This window comes from Phocoena phocoena, chromosome 1, assembly GCF_963924675.1.
Source record: "Phocoena phocoena chromosome 1, mPhoPho1.1, whole genome shotgun sequence".
NCBI classification, from domain to species: Eukaryota; Metazoa; Chordata; class Mammalia; order Artiodactyla; family Phocoenidae; genus Phocoena; species Phocoena phocoena.
In genome coordinates, this window is record NC_089219.1 from 103690355 (window position 1) to 103715556 (window position 25202).

Consider the following 25202-nt stretch of genomic DNA (forward strand, 5'->3'; position numbering starts at 1 on the left):
AAGAGTGATGCGGGACTTCCCTGGTGTTGCAGTGAATAAGAATCTGTCTGCCAGTGCAGGGGACACAGGTTCAATCCCTGGTCTGGGAAGATCCCACGTGCCACGGAGCAGCTAAGCCCGTGCACCACAACTACTGAGCCTGTGCTCTAGATCCCGCGAACCACAACTACTGAGCCCTTGTGCCACAACTACTGAAGCCCACACACCTAGAACCTGTGCTCCACAACCACAACAAAAGAAGCCACCGCAATGAGAAGCTCGCGCACTGCAACAAAGAGTAGCCACCGCTCTGCGCAACTAGAGAAAGCCCGTGCACGGCAACAAAGACCCAACGCAGCCATACATACATACATACATACATACATAAATAATAAATTTTTTAACGAAGAAGAGTGATGCCAGATAAACCAAGTAAAGAAGATCTTTCTTGGAGGGGAAAGTGATCACCTGTGTTAAATGCTGTTGATAGGTCAAAGAGGATAAAGATCAAGAACTGACCATTGGATTCCATAACATGGATATTACAGGTGACCTTTACAAGAGCTGTTTCAGTGGAGTGGTGAGGATTAAAGACTGGGTTAGATCCAAGAGAATTCAAGGAGGGGAAGTAGAGATAGCAAACAAATTTTTTTTGAGGTCTTTTTAAAGGGAAGCAGAAAAACGGAGCAGCTGTCAAAGGGGGATGAAAAAATTCTTATGAACTGATCTGTGTTCCCTGCAAACTCATAGATTGAAGTCCTAGCCCCCAATGTGACTGTATTTGGAGACAGGGCCTTTAAGGAGATAATTCAGGTTAAGTGAGATCATATGGGTGAACCCTAATTCAGTAGGATTGGTGTCAATAAGAAGAGAGGAGATAATTAAGGTTAAATGAGATCATATGGGTGAACCCTAATTCAGTAGGATTGGTGTCAATAAGAAGAGGGAGAGACATCAGGGATGCATGTGCAGAAAAAAGGCCACGTGGTGACACAGGAGAAGGTGGCCATCTGCAAGCCAGGGAGAGGCCTCAGGAGAAACTAACCCCGCTGGCACCTTGGACTTCCAGCCTTCAGAACTGTGAGAAAAGAAATTTCTGTTGTTCAAACCACCCAGTCTGTGGTATTCTATATGGCAGCCCTAGAAGTCTCATACAAAAATCAAGGGAAATTTGTTTTTTAAGATAGGGAATATTGTAGCATGTTTATTTTCTGAAATTAGCAATCCAGTAGAGGGGGAAATTACTGGAGCAACGTTCCTGGGTTGTAGAGATGGAATGAGAGCTCATATAAAAGTTTGCTTTTGATAGGCATATAGGTAGATTTGTAGATATGGTGGGAAGGTCAGGAAATTCTCTTCTGAATTCTTCTGTTTTCTTGGTGAAATAGGAAGCAAGATCGTAAGTGGAGAGGGGAAGTGCAGTACAAATTGCAATTTGAGGAGAAGAAAGTAGGAAATACAATTGCCTAGAAGAGTGGAGAATAAATGGACTAGAGACATGTCAGACTACCGGGCAATGCTAAGAGCCCATCAAGATCAGTGGTCATAGATTTAAAGGGAGACTAGTCATCGTACATTCGTGTTCTTCTCCAGGATCATTCAGTTGGGTTAGATGGAGATCTGGATCTAATCTGGGGTTTTGCCAGGCAAAAAGGACAGGGGGAGACTACATGCAAGAGTGTGATGGTGCTCTGTAGAGTCTAAACTGAGTGAGGATGAAGGAAAGGACATGAGGCTGAGGAGGGTAATAGTGGGAAGGTGGTCACTGCACTGGGGATTCTAGGGAGGTAGGAGAATTAGTAGAGTCAGGTGGGTGAGCTGGAAAGATGGGAGGTCGTGGTTGCAGGATGCTTGAAATTGAGATTATGCAGAGGGAGCAGCTGGAATCGAGGTCTAGGGTATGACTGCTGCGTGAGGGAAGAAAGAACATTAGAGTTAAGATGTCTTCGTGGATATTGAATTATTCTAAGACTGATGAGGAGTAGTACTGGAGTAGCAGCAAGTTAGGTGCTAAAATCTTCAAGGAAAAAGGGGGAATGACTCGGGGCTCTGTGGATGGCTGAACCACGTAGGGGTAACAGCTTGCATAAAGGCCTGAGCTTCAAGGCTGGCCTTTTTTTTTTTTTTTTTTTGCGGTACGCGGGCCTCTCACTGCTGTGGCCTCTCCCGTTGCGGAGCACAGGCTCCGGACGCGCAGGCTCAGCGGCCATGGCTCACGGGCCCAGCCGCTCCGCGGCATGTGGGATCTTCCCAGACCGGGGCACGAACCCGTGTCCCCTGCATCGGCAGGCGGACTCTCAACCACTGCGCCACCAGGGAAGCCCAAGGCTGGCCGTTTTTAAAGGAGGCGGAATAATGGTCTAGAACGGGATTTCTCGACAGCAGCGCTATTTAACACTTCGGACTGAATAATTCTTCATTGTGGGAAGCTGGCCAGAACTGAGCATAAGCTGCATTTCTGACTTCTACCCACGAGATGCTAGTGGCAGTCTGCCCCCAGCTGTGGCAAGGAAAAATGCCTGAGACTTTACTAAACATCCTTGGGGGACAAAGTCACATCAGTTGATAACCACTGATCTTATAAGCAGCAGTGCTGAGCTAAAGGACTCCTACCTGACCTCTGGGCCCAGTGATTATGAGGAGTGGGGAAGAGCAAATAATAATTTCAGAGGGTTACAGGGCCATCAGGGTCTTCTGGGAATATCAGATTTTGGTCAGAGAGAGGGCTGAAGGGAATCTTTCCAGAAAATATAAGTAAATATCTTCATATTTACAGCTACAATGTAGCTCACGTCTATCAGCCTTAAGGAGGAAATGTTTCCAGGATGACCTGACAGTGTGTTTTGTCTAATTATTTCACTTCCTTTGCCTGACCCAATTCACCATTCCAATGAGTTACTTCTTAATGGATCTTACATTGCAGATTTCAATAATTATATTTAATACATTCTGAGTTTTTACTATATAAGAAATCAAGTGTCCCAGAAGAACACACAAACTATATACAGTGAAGACCATGGCAGGGCTGGGGCACCAGTGCTGTGTACTTCCTCTCCCAAGAATCCTCTTCAGTTAAGCAGGCATGCTCTAGGAGTCAAAGCTTCTAGTTAACGTCCTAGGTATACAGACAAAACTGAAGACGGTTCTTTAAAAGACAAAGAGGGTGAGAGATGTGAGGACGAGGAAGGTATCTGGATCGCCTGGCATGAGTACATCTGCAATGAATTTATGAGGTCCTATTTCAGCAGCATTCCCCTTTATTTACCAACTACGTGTCTGTCCCTGACCACACAGTAATCTTCTAGGCTCTGGGGTTACGAGATGAACGTGGTGTAGAGGGGAAGTGGCGGACCTCCACCTAAACAGCAATATCACATTATAATCCATTTAAAGTGTGCTAGCAACAAGTGGATACGAGGAAAGGAGGTTTTTATTCTCTGAGGGAAATATCTAACACGTAGCTCAGGGAGAAATAAGAAAGTTATACTTCAAAAAGTGAGGAACTAAATTACCCCCGTGAGCGCTAAATTCCAATGGCATGGGTACCTCCATGTCTGTACAAAACAGAAAGGAGCCTCCTTGGTACAGAAAGGACTTTTTTTTTTTTTTGAGGGGGTGATACAAAGTTTATTCAATTAGATTTTTCTGTTTACAACTGAGATCACATCTACATACTATATTGCTAGTCTACATGAGTACAGTTTTTCTAACAAGTTTATTAGACTTACAATGAATGGGCTCAGTCATACAAAAGCATGCACATACTGACACTGTTTTAAAACAGTAATGCATACATTATACTCCTCCTATAAAGCCAGCTTTGATTAACAACTGCTAGTTTCAAAGATCTGTCTGCTTTTGAAGATGAACTAAGATAGACACTGTATGATTCTCGAATCTATTTTAGCCATTTTGTACAGTCGCTCTCCTACTGGACTACAGTATATATGTTTTAAAAGGACACTAATGAGGGGCACCATCTGGTATTAACTTTAACCAGACAGCTGACTGCCTCCCCTCCCCCAGAGACCTTAGGCCACGAAGAAGAGAAACGTAGCGTGGTCTCTGGTGCTCGACCACCTGGACGTACAATCAGTGAGTAACTCACAAAAAGGTACTTGGACTCGAGGGTATAACATAAGGCACTTTGTTTTTAATTCCGTCAGTTTCTTCAGAATTAAGGTCGGGGTTCTCTGGTGATCTGAAGCCTTGCTGGCCGCAGCTATGACCACAGACCCAGGAAGCCGTCAGAGGGCCACCGTCCTCAGTACACTCCTCGCTGCGCTCTGCCCACCTGCCCATGCGCATTCTGACTTCTCGGTAAACTTCCCACAGCACGACCAGTGGGGGCGCCCCGGGTGGCCTTTGTGTCCGTGGCCACAGCCTAGGTACCCACCTGCATGGTTCAAAGAGGAGAGAGGAGAACCACCATTAGAGGAAAGTCCAGCAGTTACCACGGAAATTAATGCTCCTGGCGACATTCAGACTCATGGACGTGAAAACGTCTAATAAAAACCCGGAGAGAGGAACAAGCTATTCGGTGCCTCTGTAGTCAGGAGAACTCTCAAGACTGATGACAGCAAATCAATTAAGGTTAGCTGAAGTTCTAAGAAGAGTGTTATTTTAACACTGCTAACTCAAGGAGAAGAACTGGTTTGGATTTTAACTGTAACATAATCTAGATGAAAGGGAAGTGCAGAGTGGTGGAAATAAACAAAATAGATCCTGAAGTGTTTATATGAAAGTTTACAAGAGCCTATCTTAAGGCCCACCATTGGAGTATGGATACCACAGAATACTGAAAATAATTAGATCTCTTGCCTGAGCTGACCCTCTTGCCCACCCACCCTGCCCCCAAGAAAAGAGCCAGACCTGGTTCAGTTAATTTATTCATCTGTTCTCCCATCCCTGCCTTGTTTGGAATTTCTCTAAGGTTTTAAAAGGAACGGAGCGGGTTTACATCTTTGACACTGCTCAGGCTGTTGGAAAGGGTACAGGCTGAAATGGAGCATTCTAGGAGAAGCACAGGGCTCCTAGGATTAGTGAACTGTATCAAAACTAAAAAACTCAGAACTGCGCAGCTTGCTATTTCAGTTTCCAGAACAAGAAGCTTTAAATGAAACTTTTAGAACTGTGATATAGGCACAGACTGCATTTCTAGAAACAAAGCCTAAGTCTGAACACCCCGAAGCTGGTCGCTGTGGTAGTTGATCCCGCCGCCGGGAGACAGCAGCAGAGGGAGAGCGAGGGCTTTCAGGAGCGACTGGTTCTCCTTACCCGGCATGGTGCCTCCACATGCGCAGCGAGCAGTCTTCTGGCCTCCGCTGGAGCAGAACGTGCAGCAGTGAAACACGCCTGGGTGTGAGCGGTGCCGTTTCCTCACGGTCACAGTGAATGGTGAGCCCTTCAATGTTCAGACCAAGAGCAAAGAACAGCACCTTGTGAGTCAACAGGGGTGTGCTGAGCATCACACATACTAAACGGAGTGTAAGTCGCAGGGCCTGTCCCTGGAGAGACGAGGACAGCAGGAGGGAAACAGCGACTGGGGGACGGCAACCAGCTGGGCGCTGAGCTGGACAGGGCCAGATACAAATGCAGTGAGAGGGGGAGTCAAGGAATCCGTGCTGCTCTCCCAGCATGCATACCACCTGATGCACTAGGAAACCCAACTGTGCTTTCACGTCACTGACCTTGGTCTCTATCTCCTCCATTTCTGAGCAAGCTTGGGTAACTATAGAGCACACAACCACAAGGTGAGGACATCTGTGGTCCTTTCTCCAGTGTCTCGGCCACACACACCCTCCCCTCACACACTGAGCCAGCTCCTCTCCTTCCATCCCTCCATCCCCTTTACTCTGGGTTGGTGAAGATAGATGGAAGGGAGGAAGGTTAAAAGCCTGTGGTTAATAATTCTCAGATCGGGCTTCCCTGGTGGCACAGTGGTTGGGAGTCTGCCTGCTGATGCAGGGGACGCGGGTTTGTGCCCCGGTCTGGGAGGATCCCACGTGCCGTGGAGCGGCTGGGCCCGTGAGCCATGGCTGTTGGGCCTGCCAACAGCCTGTGCTCCGCAATGTCTCTGCTGACATTCGAGCTGTCAGAGTCTGTGCTCCGCAATAGGAGAGGCCTGTGCTCTGCAATAGGAGAGGCCACGGCAGTGAGAGGCCCGCATATTGCAAAAATAAAATAAAATAAAATAAAAATCTCAGATTAGAAACTCTCCTGCCTCTTTTCCTTCAAGGATAACTTCCATTCTCCAATTTCTACCCTATGTTAAACAGTAAATATTTAATAACTGTTGTTATGTGCCTATCCCTGCATGAGAACCACACGTTCTGCAAAAGCACAAAGCAGAGAGCCTGGCACCTTAGAAGCCTTTCAAATGTTAAATCTCTCTTCCTTTAAAGAGTTTACAATCTATCTTAAAAACAACCTGGAGTTCAAAGCTATGGGTTCAAATTATGATTTTGCCACACAGGTACTGTGTATTGTGGCAAGTTGGTTTTCTCGGTCCAGTTGGATGATGATCCTTATGCCTCAGTGATTTGGAGGAAAAGTGAAATAGTGTTTGTAAAAACACCTAACCCGGGCTTCCCTGGTGGCACAGCGGTTGGGAGTCCACCCGCCAATGCAGGGGACACGGGTTCGAGCCCTGGTCCGGGAGGATCTCACATGCCGTGCAGCGGCTGGGCCCATGTGCCGCAACTACTGAGTCCGTGCACCACAAATACTGAGCCTGCGCGCCACGGCTATCAAAGCCCGTGTGCCTAGAGCCCATGCTCTGCAATGGGAGAAGCCACTGCGATAAGAGGCCCGCGTACCACAATGAGGGGTAGCCCCCACTCACCACAACTAGAGAAAGACCGTGCGGAGCAATGAGGACCCAATGCAGCCAAAATAAATAGATTAAATAAATTTACAAATAAACAATTAATAAATTAAAAAAAAAAAACACCTAACCCGTCTGACATCCTGTCATTAGGCAAGCAGCAAGTGGCTATTGAATATGAGTCTTCCTAGGGCACAGCCCACAAGCCTAACACATCGTGACGCTCTATGGTGCTTTATTGTCCTTGTCAGTGTTGATTGCTGGTTGGGGGAAACATCTGACAGCTCGAATGTCAGCAGAGATTCTGCTGGACGTGTTGAGTATTACCCAATTTTTAAAAATTCATAATCTCTACACCAGAAAGTGTTACATGTATCTGTGGAGGTAACAGACAAGCATATACATATAAACAGAGTGGAGAATTATCTGGGCAGGTGGTTAGGCAGAGAGATGACTGGTCAGTCAAGAAGAGAGGGCATAACTCTCCCAATGGTGTTCCAGTAAGTCCATGTCTGGTCATAGTCTGAAAAAGCTGGAATATCCTGAGCTAGATTATATCGCTCGAACGTGTGTACGCTTGTCCGCTGGTAGATTGGCCCCTCTGATCAAGGCAGCTTTCCCAAATTAAGAATTCCAACAAACTGGGAGAATGATAAAATACAAGCACCACTGCCGGGAGGTAAAGTAGGGATAGAGAGTTCTTAATCGTCACCAGCATCCTCTCGTAAGAATAAGAGCTGCAAAATCTGGGCCATTTCTAAAGTGAGATGAAATAAAGAAGAGAATCCTGTTCAAGGCCTCTATACAGCTGATCCTGTGAGAAAAGTCTCCACATCCTAAGATGACAAAACCCAGGGGGGCCAGGGTGAAAGGAGGTCAGGGAAGCACAGGTAAGGTCTCACTCACCTGCACGTGTTGTTCCTTGACACAGACGAACACAGTATAGATGCCAGGTTCCTTGGGGGAGTAGGAAACGTAGTATGTCCCATCCTTGTTATCGTGGACCATCGTTTTGACTGGACTGGATGGAGGTGAGAGTTCAAAAATATCACTCATTCTCACAAGCCTGCTTCAGTTGCCCACTATTTTAGGATGTAAACTCTACACCAGCGGTCCCCAACCTTTTTGGCACCAGGGACTGGTTTCGTGGAAGACAATTTTTCCACGGATGGGGGGATGGTTCGGGCGGTAATGCGAGCGATGGGGAGCAGCAGATGAAGTTTCGCTTGCTCACCCGCCGCTCACCTCCTGCTGTGCGGCCCGGTTCCTAACGGGGCTGCAGACCCCTGCTCTACACCATAAATCCAGTATTAATTTTAAATGTCCCCCAAGCAGGGTGTATCTTCTACTTGTCTCGGAAATTAATTTTACAACAGAAGGTAAGCAACATAAATGCTGATTTAATCTGATGTTCTGACGAATTCCTTGAAAGCGTCACTGTGTTCTCTCCCCTCAGCTTCTGTTGTACCCTCCTGCCCTTCGTCCTCCCTCCTCCCTCCTCTAATTCCAGAGACGTATAACTTTGCTCCCAGAACAGTTTAGTGGCAAAGTGAGGCTGAATTTTGAGAAGGGCGCCATTCAGTCTAACACGGAATATTTTTCAGTCTATTTGAAGCTTGGGATGAAGACAGTCTGAGGGGCAGATCAGACCTTTGGGAGAGAATTGAATACAAGCCTAAAACCCACACAAGGAAACACATCTGGTCCACTTGGTCCTGTTGCACTTTTCAATGGCATCATGGGGAGGTAGGCTGGAACTACTGCAGTTACAGCCCCACTACTGCAAAGGACCTCGGGTTTCCAGTCGCATCACCGCTCATTACCTGTGACGCCTGAGTGTATAATACAAACCTGTCTTTCTTATCTTTAGGGACTACTGCGACTTGAATGTTCTCTCCTCCCCTGCCCATGCTCTCTCCTGCTGCATCCTTACAAACGACGGTGAAAGAGGCGGTCTGTTTCTCGCGGGCTCTGTGGAGATCTGCGGAAGAAAAACACTCCATCCTCACCTCAAAGGCCAACTGCTGTGACTGTATCCCCAGATCAAACACCATCTTGCCTTTTCTCTTTAGAACAAAAGGTTGTGTTTCCAGTTTCCTCCCTTTCTTTTCTCCCAGGCATACCTCTTGGGAGTCGCTCCCGGTGAGCCTGCTTCTGTCTCAGCCAGCAGTTGCTCTTGGATCATATAGGATCCTGGACCTTAATTTCAGCCTTAAGGAAGCTTTGAAAATACTCAGGTTTGATGTATGTATTCAGAGAAAAAAACCTCTGGACACCGTGAGAGAGGCTGGTAACCCCAAACTACCCTCTCTGAGCTGCAGATCCTGCTGGAAGAGGCAGGGGGTACAGGGTGACCACCTGGGACTCTTCATGCTGTGAAGTCCTCCACAGCGTGGTAGCTGTGCCAGGGTGTTGAGGGCATATTCAATAGCTACAGCCTCTGGTCCGGAAGTCAGATGAAACAGGCTTCTTAACCTGGGGTTCGTGAACTACTATGAGGCCTTATGAAGGGTCTAAGAATCTCCTGAAATTGTATGCCCAAATTAATGGGTGTTTCTTGGGGAGAGATCATTCTCAAAGGGATCTGTGACCCCCGAAAAGGTAAGAATTCCTGTGCCAGTTAGGATGACTCTACAGTAGAGTCTTCCTGTGAGGACTGATCTGTGAAATACATGTTTGATCAATGTGGTCAAAAGAAATTGTTTTTCCCCTCTACTGACTGAAATGCCTACCGTTTTCCTTCAAATGCCAACATGTGGCTTACATGAACCAAAAAGGGCATAGAAGAAAGCAAACCATAATCCTGTCATCCTCACTCCTCAGAAACTCTCTTCAGAACTTGGTCCAAGCCATCCTCTCTGAACAGGCAGGATTCTGCCCTGCCCTGAGGTCTATGCTGTTATCTCCTATGGGCATTGCCTCTGTCCTGTCATCTGAGAGAAACAGCATGATCCTTGAGTTCCTTGGTAGTTACTACTTTTCTCCACTGGAAAAGGGTCAAGCTTCACCCCTGTAGGGATCTTAACTGTACCCTGACCAGAACAAATCAGAAAGAAAAGGACAAGGGTGGGGTGACCATCCATCGGACCCATATGTCTCTCTCCCTAGCTAAATGAAGGCCATGGCTGAAAAAGCCACATGTCTTTAACACCATGTCCTGTCCACTGTCCTCTCAATGCCAGTGGGAAATGCCTTCCTACCTTCCCCTTGAAGGACACATTTGGCTGGATCAACCTCTTTGGTATTGATGGCCCCATAAACTTCATAGCCACGGCACAGGCCCGCTTTCTCCTTAGGAGAGAAGGTGATCTTCTCGTTCACTCCAGGACGGGCACTGTATGCCACTTTGTTCAACTTTGTGAGCCGTTCCATGACCACCCCTTTGGTGATGAGGATCTCCAGGTCGGAGCCACTGGTCAGCAAGTGCTCGGTGAACTCCACTCCGGTCCGCATGTCTGCCAGCAGCTGCTCCAGCTGTGCCTTCTGCAGCTGCAGGGAGTTCTCCTTCTGGATCCGGATGGCTTCCAGCTGCTTCAGCAGCTTGTCCCGATGCTCCTCGATGGCCTTGATGTAGCCCTCGGAGAAGCCGCGGACGTCGGCGGCCACGGCCTCCACCCGTTCCTGCAGGGCGCGGTTGGTCCCTTTGATCTGTGCCAGCGCCTTCTCCAGGGCCTCCACGTGGGGCTGGGTGCCTTTGAGGAGCTCCCGCATGGAGTCCCCGTGCTTGTGGACAACGTTGCTGACGAGGTCGCAGGGGTGCTCCCGGTGCCCCCCCACCATGCATTCCCTGCACACGGGCTGGTCGCAGAGCTCACAGAACAGCCTCAGCTCCTCCGCAGGGTGAGCGGGACACAGAATGGGTTTCCCAATCTGGCTGTAGCCTTTCAAGTCTTTCAGGTCCACCATGGTGTGGTAAGTCGTCTTCTTCTGCCGCCTAGGGGCAAACAGAGTCAGGGACGGGAAATGAGGGGACAACTCTACTTGGGAAACAGTCCGGCAGTTTTAAGAGCACGGGCTCTGAAGTCCAGCAAATCTGGGTTCGGTTCCTCATTCTAACCTCTTACTAACCACATGACCCTCTAGGATTCCAGTTCCTCTTCCGTACCCTGGGGATAATACCTACCTGAAAGGGCTGTTGTATAGGATTAAATGACAGTAGGCTAGGGCTCTCTGACTGGGCACCTGACTTTGCCAGAGGTTCCAATGCTAAGGCTACATCCTGGAACTTTCCCCAAAGAATTAATTTGTCAAGTTTAGGCAAGACCCTCAGCCTACTCCTGCAGCAAGCTAGAGGGGAGAGCACAGTGGAGACCCAGCAGCAAGAGACCAGACCTGTGCCAGATGGCACAGCAATAAGCCTCAGGCAATTAAAAAGCAGCTAGCTGGCAACGACGGTCTCCCTCAGCTTCCACCTAACACTCTGGTAAAGCATTTCCTTTGACTAGCGCCTACATCACCCAAAGCAGCAAGCTAGAATCTTCCTCAACAAGAGTCATCAACATTATTAGAGAGAGTGGTCAGTGGTCAGTAAAATCAAACCTCTAATTCCCCTTTTCTGTAGCCCTCTAGAGATTCAGGGAAATCCCTAGAAACCATGGTAACTGTTCAGATTTTCCCCGTTAGCATTATAGCAACATCAAGCTTACATGCCTATTCCGGCACCAGAAGAGTGGTTGTAGACAAAATAGGGCCAGCTGTTTAGCAGGCAGCAAAGTAGTCAAAATACAAGTTAAAAATAGAAAGACCGAAGACTACTAACTTGTTCTGTTGGTGAGGCCAAGAAAACACATGGAAGGCAGAACTTAAAAACCACGGTAGGCTAATCCTAAAACCTTGGCCATCTTACACTGTGATGTTCTGGAATGGGGGAAGGGGGTCTGAAGGGGACAAAGTGATTTATGTGACAAACTGTTCACCACACACCCTAAAAGACATAATCTGCACCCCAATACGCACCTACCAGCCCACCTCACCAAGTTCCAGAGTAACACTAGGGTACAAGGCAAAGGCTGAGGTTGTGCCCCACTAACCAGCACCTTATACTGGGAAGGCAGCAGAAATTAGTAGCGAGAGCATAGAAGGCAGTCGGAAGATCTGGATTTTAAATTCAGTTCTGTTAGACACTACTTACCAGCTATGGGACCTTGGCAAATCACATGCTACTGAGCTTCAGTTTCCTCAAATAATAAATAGGGATGAAAACATTGCCTGCTTTTCTATGAGTTGCAAGGATCCAATGAGATCGAGGGCAGGGGCTTTGTCATTATACTCATTCACTTTCTCTAGCACCCAGTACAATTATTCACTATACAAATGATTGATGATCCAAGGAAAGGGTAAATGTGCTTTGTAAACTGAAAAGGACTCTGCAAACCTTTGATGCTATAATTATCATGGGTATTATATAAAGGCTGCAGGAGTTAACTACTGTTCTGGAATATCTGGAATCACACTGTATATTGCTCTCTGACCTTCCATGGAATTCAAGCTTTCTTTGCCATCTGCTCACCAAGGTTATTTCTCTGTCTTGACACCTCTTTGTACTCCGTTCTTAAGCCACACCAGGTGGGGTATCCCATCTTTACCTATGAGCCTGGCAGCAGAAGTGGCAGAGATTGGCTTTGCAGGTCTGACACCTCTTCTCCACTTCCCTGTCGCTGCACAGGTCACACACCAGGCCCTGGCCTTCCCCACGCAGACTCTCCAGCATCACATCATTCATGGCCAGGTGGTCTATGGTTAAAGCCTTCACTCCACCCATGGGCAGGTCCACCTGAGCATCACATACCGGACAGAGGATGCCAATTTGCGGCTGCAGAGTGCGTGGCTTGAGTTCCTGGAATACTGACCCCTCAGAGCTTGTGTCAGAGTCTCCCCCTCGGATGTCCACTACTGAGAAGGGTTCCAGCTGCTCCAGACAGGTGGTGCAAACTGTGTGCAAACAAGGCAAGAGCCTGGGGGCTTTGAAAAGCCCCATGCACAAAGGGCAGCGAGTCTTGCCTGAGTTTCCAGGTGTGGTCCCACTGGGGAGTTTGCCCACGAAGCCCAGCAGCGGCTTCCTTTTTTCTGCCATATTCCCTACGTTTGTGCTCAGTATCAGAAAAGGCTCTGGGCACTTCTATAATGAAGTAGTATGTGATTAGGCCCACCCAAAGTGAAAGTTTCCAAAACTTGAACGGAGGCCACGGGGACTCTCCCTTTGGCAAATCAAAGGGCAAAAAGGAAGAAAAGGATTCCTCAAAGGAACCACCCACAGATCTCAGCAAGGCCCCCTCCTTTGCAAGGCATCCCATACCAGACACGCCCACGCCCTCCTCTGTCTCCCCAAGTCCTCCTCCCCGGAAGCGCTTACAGATTTAGGTCTCCAGCTAGTCCTGCTGTCGAGAACCCCTGCACCTCCATTACCCTCCACTACCAGCCCCCTCCCACCGCCCGCCCCACTAGTCCCGCGCCCGACACACGACAAGTGCCACCCCCGCCCCCGCGTGATGAGGTAGGGGCGCCTCCCACTCCTTCCCTCGACTGGGCCCTCCGCGGAAGGCACGCGGCGGACGAGGGACCTACGAGACCCCACCGGCTCCTCGGTTGCCACCGCCTCCCCACCCTTAGGTCCAAGTTGCCCGACGACCCTGGCCCCTCCTCGCACCAATCCCAGCCCGGGGCTACTCAGGCGAGCCCAATCACCGTCCGAGAGGGGCGGCCCTTGCCGCTGCAGGCCCCGCCACCCTCCAGAGTAACACCATCTGCATCCAATAAGCTTTGGAAATTGCACATCTTCGCTTGTCCTCTCCGGGGAGGGGCGGGATCAAACTAAGGGCGGGAGGCGGGGCGGCCTGAGGGCTTGGGGCTCGGAGGAGAAAAAGAGTAAAGCTGGGAGTGAGCGGCATAGTATAGCCATAGTCACCATTTCACGGCGACTGTCTCCCTCTCTACGGCTGTGGCTACCAGAGAAGCTAGAGTACCACTTAAAAAGCCGCGCTGATGTGCCACGGGTACGGCCTCCTTTGCGCCCTCGGATTGGTCCCACCAACCCAGCCTGCGCCCTCTCATTGGTGGGTGGCGCTGTCATGTGGTCCCGAGCTCTGCCCTAGGGCTTGCTGGGAGTTGAAGCAGGAGGAGAGTTCCTGGTTCCCGAGCCCTCGGGCCCAGCGACTGGCGTTTTTCCCTCGGCGCGGCTGAGAGCCTGCGAGTTCCCCTTTGGGCCTCCCAGCTTATTTTAGTTAAGGAGTCCTCGAGGCCTAGCGTGCTGGTTACCAGAGCTTCTAGAAGCGGCTTGCCGGCTCCTGGCATTTTCCGGGCCAGACTGGTTCTGAGGACGCGTCAGGGAGACCGTTGGACCCAGGTCTAGCGTTGCCTTCGTTAGGCCAGCGCCCGGGAGCTCGACTCCAGATTCCCTGGGGCTGGAGAAGCCGTTGTTTCGTCCGTCGGGGCCAGAGGTGCAGATGACTAAGGGGTTGTTTTTCGTCCAGAATTCTACAGTTTGTGTAAGAGAAGCAGGGCAAGTTTGTCCGCTGTTTTTATCAATCAGGGGCGGCCCGTGACCGGTCGCAGTGGGATAGTGGAAGATGTCAAAGAGGGATAAGTCCTTTGTGGGCTCACAAACTAATGGGAAGATGAACACACCAGGCACTCTTTCCTTCACAGTTTCTTTGTCTTCTTATAGTGTCCTTACGAGGAGTCTCCTGATTTGGCCTTATGGGGGATTTGCTACACCTGGGATCTAGGACCTGTATCTCTAGAATTACAGAAACGGTAACACTCTGGCTCCTTACCCTCCACTTGTTCTCCTTATCTTAACCACGTGTAGGATGTCTGATTATCTGTCTCACTGCTTGCTTTGTTAATGACTTTCCCTACTTGATTTGGACCCAATGGGCAACTGTCTCATTGATGTCTTCATTATCCATTTCGTGCTGTAGACACAGAGCCTGCAGCCTAAGCTTTGAGAAATAATGGAATCTGAAACAAACGAACAAAAACTTGACTCTGAAATAGGAAAAGAAACTATAAAATAAAAATTGAAATGTTTGGCCATATCCAAAATATAACATGTCAGTGAGTCAAATGCCGCTTTTATATGTAAATTACATGTTATTTCCCAAAGTACGCATGCCTACAAAGGTCTTAAAATAGTCCTTACCTAGATTTCTTCAGCTTCTTGTCCTTCTCCATACCTACTGGCTCAGAATCTGCTTTCTCCTCTCCAGTATGCTGGGGTGAGTCACAAAAACTGTGCAGACTTGGGTTTGCTATATATTCTTGCTCTGAACTCCATCTCAACCCTCCCTGATGCCTGGTCATGCTTTGCTTCATCTCTTATTTATGCTCTATCATATTTCCCATGGTAGATGTTCCAAGCTTCTCTTGTTTAAGAAGTGCTTTATAATTTACATGTTTATTATCTTACTTAATCTTTTAACAACTCTCTGAGAAAAGTCTCAAGTTTGGTGGCCAGCCCAAGGTAACACATCTGAGACTTGAACTCTGTCTCATGACGCCACGTTTAAGATTCTAGCCCAACCACCTCTCTTACCCTTTCTTTTCCCAGCTTCTTAAGCGTTGAATCCTTTATATACTCAGCAGGTAACTGCCTTTAATTGAGTAAGAAAAGCAACTCCTTCACTTTTTTTTTTTAACATCTTTATTGGGGTATAATTGCTTTACAATGGTGTGTTAGTTTCTGCTTTATAACAAAGTGAATCAGTTGTACATATACATATGTTCCCATATCTCTTCTCTCTTGCGTCTCCCTCCCTCCCACCCTCCCTATCCCACCCCTCCAGGCTGTCACAAAGCACCGAGCTGATCTCCCTGTGCTATGCGGCTGCTTCCCACTAGCTATCTACCTTACGTTTGGTAGTGTATATATGTCCATGCCTCTCTGTCGCTTTGTCACAGCTTACCCTTCCCCCTCCCCATATCCTCAAGTCCATTCTCTAGTAGGTCTGTGTCTTTATTCCTGTCTTACTCCTAGGTTCTTCATGACATTTTTTCCCTTAAATTCCATATATATGTGTTAGCATACGGTATTTGTCTTTCTCTTTCTGACTTACTTCACCCTGTATGACAGACTCTAGGTCTATCCACCTCATTACAAATAGTTCAATTTCGTTTCTTTTTATGGCTGAGTAATATTCCATTTCCCTCACTTTTTACTAAAAAAATCTATGATTCATCACACCTCCTTTCAGACCTCTCCTGACTGCTTTTCTTCTCTTCCAAGTTTAACCCCCCAGGACTTTTGCTCTTGATTCCAACCTTTCCTGCCTTCTCAAAACCTTGCTATTCCTACATTTTCAGTCAGTCCTTTACTAGTGTGTTCTTCTACCAAATCCTCCCTTGACTAGGCTGCCTGTCAACTTACTGACCTTTGTGACTCTCACCACTACATTTCAGAAGAGTAATCTCACTTTCTGCTTTCATCATGGTCTTCTCATTATCACCATCGCCACCCATTTTTTTCCTCCCCCAAATAAACTAACTGCTCTTTCCTGTTGAGACTTCTCTTGTGGATCACAAGTGACCATGTCACTGGCCTTTTCTCACTACAGTCTCTTTAGTATTCACCATTGTATGTACTTCTTCATCCTTAAAACTTGCTTTCCCCCTTGCCTTCTGAAATACTCTCCTGGCCTTCTTGTCTCCTGGACTGCTTCTCACGTTCTTCCTCACTAGTTCCCCTTCCTCCACTTTACCTTTTCTTCTTATACAGATGATCCTCAGATTCACACTTTTCAGTACTGACCTCTCTCCTGAGCTTTGGTCACAGCCATCTGTTATAAACCTGTGCTCAAATGTGGCCCCATCACCTTAAGCCCTGCATATCTTAAACTTCATTGAGCTTCTTTATTCACCAAACTGTGCTCTTTGAATTTTCCAATTTTATTCTCTCAAGGATATCATCCTTCTCCCTTCCCTCCAGCTTGAAACCTTATAGTGCTCTTGGCCTCCTTTCTCTTTTTCCATATCCAGGCAGATACCTTTTCCATCCCCACTGCCAATACCTTACTGTGTAGAATTTTCTGATGATAAGGACATTATCACCCTTACTTCAAGTATTAGACTAGTCTCTGAATTATTCCTGCCCTCCATTTTTACTCAGTTGAATTTATACAGTTTTTCCAAATTAATTGTAAAAATATGATACAAATCAGTCTTCATTCTAAAAGCTTCAGTAGCTCCCAATCCCCATAGGATAAAATCTGGATTCCTTAATAGATCCATAAAACTTGCCTTTTAGTTTACCTAAACATTGCCAAGAACACTTCTTGGCCTTATCCAATTTTGTCTTCAGAATTCTTCCACCTTTATTATTTAAACACACCTTCTCTTTTTCTTTTTTTTTAAATTAATTTTTATTGGAGTATAGTTGCTTTACAGTGTTGTGTTAGTTTCTACTGTACAGCAAAGTGAATCAGCTATACTTATACGTATATCCCCTCTTTTTCGGCTTTCCCATTTAGGTCACCACAGAGCATCGAGTAGAGTTCCGTGTGCTGTACAGTAGGTTCTCATTAGTTATCTATTTTATACATAGTATCATTAGTGTATATATGTCGATCCCCATCTCCCAATTCCTCCCACTTCTTTTTTTTAATTGACTTTTTCTTTTTTTTTAATTGAAGTATAGTTGTTTTACAACGTTGTGTTAACTTCTGCTGTAGAGCAAAGTGATTCAGTTATACATGTATATACATTCTTTTCCATTATGGTTTATCACAGGATATTGAATATAGTTCCCTGTGTTATACAGTAGGACCTTGTTGTTTATCCATTCTGTATATAATAGCTTACATCTGCTAACCTCAGCCTCCCACTCCATCCCTCCCCATCCCTCCCCAACCTATCCTCCCCCTTGGCAACCACAAGTCTGTTCTTTATGTCTGTGAGTCTGTTTGTGTTTCGTAGACAGGTTTCATTTGTGTCATATTTTAGATTACACATATAAGTGATATCATATGGTATTTGTCTTTCTCTCTCTGACTTACTTCACTTAGTATGATAATCTCTAGTTCCATCCATGTTGCTGCAAATGGCATTATTTCATTCTTTTTTATGGCTGAGTAGTATTCCATTGTATTATATACATGTACTGCATCTTCTTTATCCATTCATCTGTCAGTGGACATTTAGGTTGTTTCCATGCTTGGTTATTGTGAATAGTGCTGCTGTGAACATAGGGGTGTGTGTATCTTTTTGCATTATAGTTTTGTCTGGATATATGCCCAGGAGTAGGATTACTGGATCATATGGTAATTCTATTTTTAGTTTTTTGAGGAACCTCCATTCTGTTTTTCTATAATGGCTGCACCAACTTACATTTCCACCAACAGTGTAAGAGCGTTCTCTTTTCTCCACACCCTCTTCAACATTTGTTATTTGTAGACTTTTTAACAATGGCCATTCTGACCAGTGTGAGGTGGTACCTCATTGTAGTTTTGATTTGCGTTTCTCTAATAATTAGCAGTGTTGAATATCTTTTCATGTGTCTATTGGCCATTTGTATTTCTTCTTTGGAGAAATGTTTATTTAGGTCTTCTGCCCATCTTTTGTTTGGTTTTTTTTGTTGTTGAGTTGTATGAGCTGTTTGTATACTTTGGAAATTACAGAGATTTGGAAATCTCTTGTCTGTTGCATCATCTGCAAATGTTTTCTCCCATTCCGTAGGTTGTCTTTTCATTTTGTTGATGGTTTCCTTTGCTGTGCAAAAGCTTATAAGTTTGACTAGGTCTCATTTGTTTATTTTTGTTTTTATTTCTGTTGCCTTGGGAGACTGACCTAAGAAAACGTTGGTATGATTTTTGTCGGAGAATATTTTGCCTATGATCTCTTCTAGGAGTTTTAAGGTTTCATATCTTATTTTTAAGTCTTTAAGCCATTTTGAGTTTATTTTTATATATGGTGTATGTTCTAACTTCATTATTTTCATGCGGCTCTCCAACTTTCCCAACACCACTTGCTGAAGAGACTTTTTTCCATTGTGTATTCTTGCCTCCTTTGTTGAAGATTAATTGACTGTAGTTGTGTGGGTTTATTTCTGAGCTCTCTATTCTGTTCCATTGATCCATATGTCTGTTTTTGTGCCAGTACCATGCTGTTTTGATTGTTGTAGCTTTTTAGTATGGTCTGAAGTCTGGGAGGGTTATGCCTCCAGCTTTGTTCTTTTTCCTTAGGATTGCTTTGGCAATTCTGGGTCTTTTATGGTTCCACATAAATTTTAGGATTATTTGTTCTAGTTCTGTGAAAAATGTCATGGGTAATTTGATAGGGATTTCATTAAATCTGTAGACTGCTTTGGCTAGTATGGCCGTTTTAACAATATTAATTCTTCCCATCCAAGAGCATGGGATATCTTTCCATTTCTTTGAATCATCTTTCAGTTTCCTGTATTAGTATTTTATGGCTCTCAGCATATAAGTCTTTCACTTCCTTGGTCAGGTTTATTCCTAAGTATTTAATTTTTTTTTTGGTGCCATTTTAAAAGGTATTGTTTTTTTACATTCCCTTTCTGATATTTCATTGTTAGTGTAAAGAAATGCAACCAATTTCTGAAACATACCCTTCCTTCTATGTTATGCTGCTTCACACTACTTCCGTGAAACTTTCCCTGTTATTTCAGAGCTCCAGATTTGACTCCAGTAGCTCTTCTGCCTATACTTTTCACTGCTACATTCTGGTATTAAACGTTTTTATTTATTATGCATGTATTGATATATGTATATATGTATAATATATATACACATACATTCTTTGTCTATTAAGGTGAAAAACCCTTGGCAACCAAACCTTTGCCTACACAGTAGACATCTAATAGACTTATTAGTGATGAGGCAAATAAATGATCTCAAAGTAGAACAGGGCTTCCCTGGTGGTACAGTGGTTGAGAATCTGCCTGCCAGTGCAGGGAACACGGGTTCGAACCCTGGTCTGGGAAGATCCCACATGCCGCGGAGCAGCTGGGCCCGTGACCCGCAGTTACTGAGCCTGCACGTCTGGAGCCTGTGCTCCACAGAGAACAAGAGAGGCAGCGATAGTGAGAGGCCTGCGCACGGTGATGAAGAATGGCCCCCACTTGCCACAACTAGAGAAAGCCCTTGCACAGAAACGAAGACCCAACACAGCCATAAATAAATTAATTAAAAAAAAAAAAAAAGTAGAACAAATGGGCTGACCTGCAACCAAGAGTTCTGTGGATAATGCAGACCATAAGTGATATGGGGTGAGAGTAAGGGAGAGGATTATTTAAGGATTCTACTTTCCCAGCATTAGTTAGTGTTTTGTTCCATGCTCACATACTGCTTCATCTTTCTGGGGACCTCAGGCAGAAAGTAGTTACAGGGAAGTGCAGAGTCATGGGATCAGAGGAACAGGGCTGATGTAAGTGACCAGGTCCATCAAGGTGTCTAAGGAGTTTCAGCCCACTCCTGTAGCCCAAGGAAGACAAGAAGACTAGGAAGGGAAGATGACCCGTCAGGAAACCAGGCAGGTCTGGATTAGACAGTATGCCTGATCATCACCACCAGCCATGGAGTGAATGTATAGAAAGTGGACCAGAGAGCCATGTCAGACTTACCTTTCAACATTATAGCTGTTTCTGTCGACTCACCATCCTTCCTCCTTCCTTATTTCAGAGCAAGGACAGTCATTTCTCCAAAGATGTGTGTTCTGAAGCCCAGTCTCATCTGCTTCCTCCTTCTCCTCTCTCTTCATACTTTCTTTTTTTAACTAAATTTAATTTTCTAGCTTCATTGAGGTATATTTGACATATAATATTGTATAAGTTTGTATCAAACTTACTCATTCAAACTTATCAAATCAAACTTGTTGATTTGATACATTTATGTATTACAAAATGATTACCAACATAGCCAACACCTGCATCATACCACATAATTACCTTTTCCTTTTTGTGGTGAGAACATTTGAGATCCACTCTCTTAGCAACTTTGAAGTATACAACACACTATTGTTAACTGTAATCACCATGCTGTACATTAGATCCCCAGAACTTACTCCTCTTATAACTGGAAGTTTGTACATTTGATCACCATCTCCTATTTTCCCCTGCCACCTACCCCTAGTAACTACCATTCTAGTCTGTTTCTATGAGTTTGGCTTTTTCAGATTCCACATGTAATTGATATCATACTTTCTGGTGGATTTTCTTTCAGCTCATACCCATGCTTCACTCTCTTCTTCTACCCTACAACCTGTCTTGAGCTCCTGATTTTGCTCTGCCTCTTAAAAAGAATAGTCTACACTTGTTTCTCTAATTCTTCTCCTCACATTTTACTCCTAAACAGAGTACAGTCTGGCTTTTCCTCTCACCATTGCCTGAAATTGCTGTTGCCAAAGTCTCTGATAACTTCCCACTTGCTGTATCCAGTGGATACTTTTCAGTTATTATCTATAGAATTTGCTATAGCTTTTGACATTGACAATTTCTTCTTGAAACTTTCCCCTGTTTGGTTGCTATAACACTCTTCTTGATCTTCTCTCCTCTTCCTGCCCCTCTAATCACTCCTTTTCTTTCTCCCTGCGGTGTACTTCTTCCTCAATGTGGCTTTTAAACGTTGTTATTTCCTAGGGCCCTTTAGCTCCCCTCCACCCTTTAAAAAACAAAAAAACTTTTCATCCTCCCTTGGTTGTTGTGGGATTGGAGGTGAAAGCACCAGCCCACAGCAGGGAGCAGCTCCCTCCCTGCTCTTCCTGCTTTACTTCAAATTCTTATCATACTTTGTTTGGATTACGAATTAGTGTCCCTATTTCCAGTCCATTCCCTATAATCCTGTTAGAGGTCTTTCTGAAACTACATTTTGATCATGATCTTCAGTGGCTATTCAGTACCTTCATTTGTTCATCAAATATCATTTAAGCACCTGGAATATGTTTTCCCCAAATGCCTTGGTGGCTTGCTCTCCACTAGAATAATCAATTCTGTGAAGGGAGGGACTTTGGACTCTGTGCCAGGATTTATCATTGTGTAGAACAAGCAAAAATCCCTGCTGTCCTGCAGATTATCTTCTAGTAGGGGCTTGACTCTACCTCTGCCAGCCCAGCCAAGTTCATTTCTTGCACTGCCCCACCCTGACCTCAGCATGCACCCTGAGCTTCTGCCTCTTTTATGATTGTACAAGCTACTTGCTCTGCTTAGGACACCCTGCTCATTCTCCTTGCCTAGTTAATTCCTACCCATCGGTCAAAGCTCAGTTTTCAGACGTCAGCTTCTCTAGGAATCCTTCATTGATGGAGTCTTTATTACGTGCTGCTCTATGTGCTACCCTTGGTACTCTGTGATGACCTCTAGTAAGTCTTTAACATTCTGCATTTAAATTTTATACTTGCTTGTCTGTTTCTGCCCTCACTACACCCCACCCCTCCCACACTAAGAACAAGGAACAGTGTTTTATTTCTGCATTCCCAACATTGGGCACATGTCTCAAACATAGTATGGTTTAATAAATGTTCCATACGTGAATAAATGGCCTAGATTCATGTTTAATTTCTGAGAAACATCATAATGATAGGATAGATGACTGGAGAAATTTATTGTTTATTTCAGTAGGTCATTTTTGCTTTCTGATTTTTTTTTCCCAAGAGCCTGAGTCTTTAGTGCCATCTAGTGGAAGTAGCTGCAATAAAAAGCTATGCTACTGGTAAAGCTTGGACAGTGCACGCTGTTCTATCTTGTTTATTTTGAACAGAGCCATAGAAGGTAGAACTTGGTCTCATTGCATTATTGGCGCTTTGATTTACATCTAGAAATTCACTGTACCCTGAGATGATTCTAATTGTGAGATCTAGCAAGTATAAATACTCCCTTATAATGGATATTTTCTGATAAATGGGAAACTCCTCAACTTTGAGGTGTACGATGCAATGGCTAGAATGATCTGAGCTTTGAGGCTCTCCTTGTGTAACTGCTTTTAGGTCAGACTGGAAGTAAACAAGAACTAAGTTCCATTATTACTTAACTACCTACCTTTTCAGAAAAAAAATTTTTCGCTGTCTTATCCAAGATCTTCTGGCTCTTCTCACTTGACTCCTAATCATCTGACCAAATTCTCTGCCATGACCCCAGACATTCTATAGTTGTTGTAGTCAGGAAGCTGCACCCAATCTTAATTGGTTTGGCATAAATATTAACTATTCTTAGACTATTTATACATTATTGCACACTCTATTCATATCTTTGTGTAAATTCCTTTGCTATATTTATTATGTACTAAAACTCACTAACCTTTTAAGACGCATCTGATACATTATATTAAATTAATGTGGATAAATACTTTGTGATCATATCTCATATAAATTTATCTTCTATATAAAATATACATGATTAAATTAAATCAGTAATAATATAAAGAAAATGGCATATTTGGAGATTGGTGATGATTCTCGTGATTCAGGTTAGAGCAGCAGCTGTGGAGTGCTCATCCTGTTATATTAGAGAATGGATCATAAAAGTCATGCTTTGCACTCTTTATAATGTTGCATTATAATTTAACATATGCTATTTTTTTTCCTTTAAGGATTCTTTTGTGATTTATATTTAATGAACGTGTCAACTTCCAAGATTAATCATGAAAATTTTGATTTGGAAGAGACCCTTTGTTTGGAATATGTTTGCCCTAGATATCTTCATGGCTTATTCTCTACCAAAATGGTAAGTCTTTGAGGGCAAGGACTATTGTCTATTAAATTCTATGTCTATCCACAGTATCTAGATGCATGCCTGTCCCATAGTTGGAGCCCAATAATTATTTATTGAATGGATGTATGAGAAAATTGAGGCATGGCTAGGTAAAGACATTGGCTTAAGGTCACACAAGACGTTAGTGGTAGAACTGGGCAAGAATCCATGTTTTCTGACTCCAATTCTGTTGAGTGATTCAATACAACACCTCGTCTCTAATCGGTGCTGCTTTTAAACCAGGCCCCTGGGTCCCCTGCCCTGGGTCCTTTGCTTTGAAAGGACCCACTGTGGCCCTTCTCCAGTTACATCCCTTCCCAGGGGCCAAGATATTCTAAGAGTACGTCTCCCCACTACTCTCCACTCTGCCCCACCGCCCATTGACACACACACATTCCAGAAGATACTCTAGCTACCAGGGATTCTTGAAATTCCCTGACAGATAGCTGGAAGCCCACTTCCAGGGCCTGTGCTGGCTCTTCTTCGGTTATAGACAGGATAAGTGTGCCCACACCTAGGCCTCAGGAGTGGTAAAGGCCAGCTGTTGTGGGTGGTGGAGCTTGATCAAGTTTGTTGGGTTAGCCACACAAATATGTGTGAGGCCCCTCTGTTGGGTGGAAGGAGAAGAACAGATCATGGGCTGTTTGCGTCTGTTTCTCCTCTTGCTCATGGTCCCTCAAATGTTAGGGGCAGGCCTACCTCCATAATAAATCTGGTTCTCCCCACATATTAAATGTCATTTAAACCAGCACTAAGTGAATACCTGTATTGTGCCAGACACTGCACTAGGCATTTTCAAATGTATTTTCTCATTTATGTGTTACCCTTAGGAAGACTCAGAAGTGACTTGCCTAAGGACCCACCGCTGACTAGGTGCAGAGCTAAATGCATAGCAGTATCTTCAGGAAGAGTTAAATGCTCTATACTTAACAAGAGACACACACGCATGTGTATATAATGTAATTATATATATAATTATATATCTTACATATATATTATATAAAAATGTATATGTATCTATGCACATGTATGTACTTGTCTGGGGGTGTATGTGTGTTACATACATACATATATGCATTGTATGTATATAGACTTTTTTTCATTGATAAAATAATGTTTGATAAAAACAGGTGAACAATTAAGAAAGCGTAAGTAAATCTCCCATGTCATGCCTTGAGTCAGAGACGACCAATTTTTTCTGTTGTTGCTGTTGTTAAAGATACTCATATATTTTAAAACTTACCACCAACAATTTTTGAACTTTTTTTATCTGGGCAACTTTAGATATAAGCTGTGTACAAGTGGAGAGAAAAGTATAACACAGCCCCAAGTAACCATCATTCAGCTTCATCAGTTAATGGCATTCTGTCATTCTTACATATTTCTCCAACTTTTATTATCATTTTTCTTTGTTGGAGTATTTTAAATCAAATCCCAGGTAATCATGTCATTTTATTAAATTAAGATACTTATTGGAAAAGATTTAGATATAAAGATGGAAAAATTTTGACTTTTCATGTAGACTTTTTAGTTTTAAAAATGCCATATACAGTTAAATACCAGTTTTATATATTTATTTTTAAATTTCTTCCTTTATTTCAAAGAGGACTCAGATGGGAGTTAGACGTTTAATAATGATTTTTGTAAGTATAAATAAAGCTTACATGATATGTGTGCATTCTGCTTTATGTCATGCTCTGTTTT

General features: G+C 44.5%; 1 protein-coding gene across 2 annotated transcripts; it reads right to left on the bottom strand.

Annotated features, from left to right (window-relative positions):
• Positions 1 to 4105: 4105 nt before the first annotated feature.
• Positions 4106 to 13486, bottom strand: TRIM45 (tripartite motif containing 45). Of its 2 annotated transcripts, none has more exons than XM_065886176.1 (6): positions 12391 to 13486; positions 10006 to 10739; positions 8657 to 8786; positions 7712 to 7826; positions 5257 to 5383; positions 4106 to 4375 (listed from the first exon to the last, which is right to left on the bottom strand). In XM_065886176.1, the coding sequence occupies exons 1-6, from the start codon at positions 12876 to 12878 to the stop codon at positions 4227 to 4229; spliced, it is 1743 nt and encodes a 580-aa protein (XP_065742248.1). In that variant the 5' UTR covers positions 12879 to 13486; the 3' UTR covers positions 4106 to 4226. The 2 variants fall into 2 exon arrangements, with proteins under 2 accessions (XP_065742248.1, XP_065742255.1); XM_065886183.1 differs by having other exon boundaries at positions 4227 to 4375; positions 8657 to 8787; positions 10061 to 10739; positions 12391 to 12878.
• Between the last annotated feature and the right edge of the window lie 11716 nt (positions 13487 to 25202).

What these genes read in the sequence shown, in the direction of transcription:
- TRIM45 (XM_065886176.1), bottom strand. Translation starts at nt 12,878, where the DNA reads ATGGCAGAAAAAAGGAAGCCGCTGCTGGGCTTCGTGGGCAAACTCCCC. An exon ending in ATGTGTCCTTCAAGGGGAAG is followed by an intron (nt 8,787 to 10,005) that starts GTAGGAAGGCAT and finishes TTTCTTCCGCAG; the next exon opens with ATCTCCACAGAGCCCGCGAG. An exon ending in ATGTGGAGGCACCATGCCGG is followed by an intron (nt 4,376 to 5,256) that starts GTAAGGAGAACC and finishes TGAACCATGCAG; the next exon opens with GTGGGTACCTAGGCTGTGGC.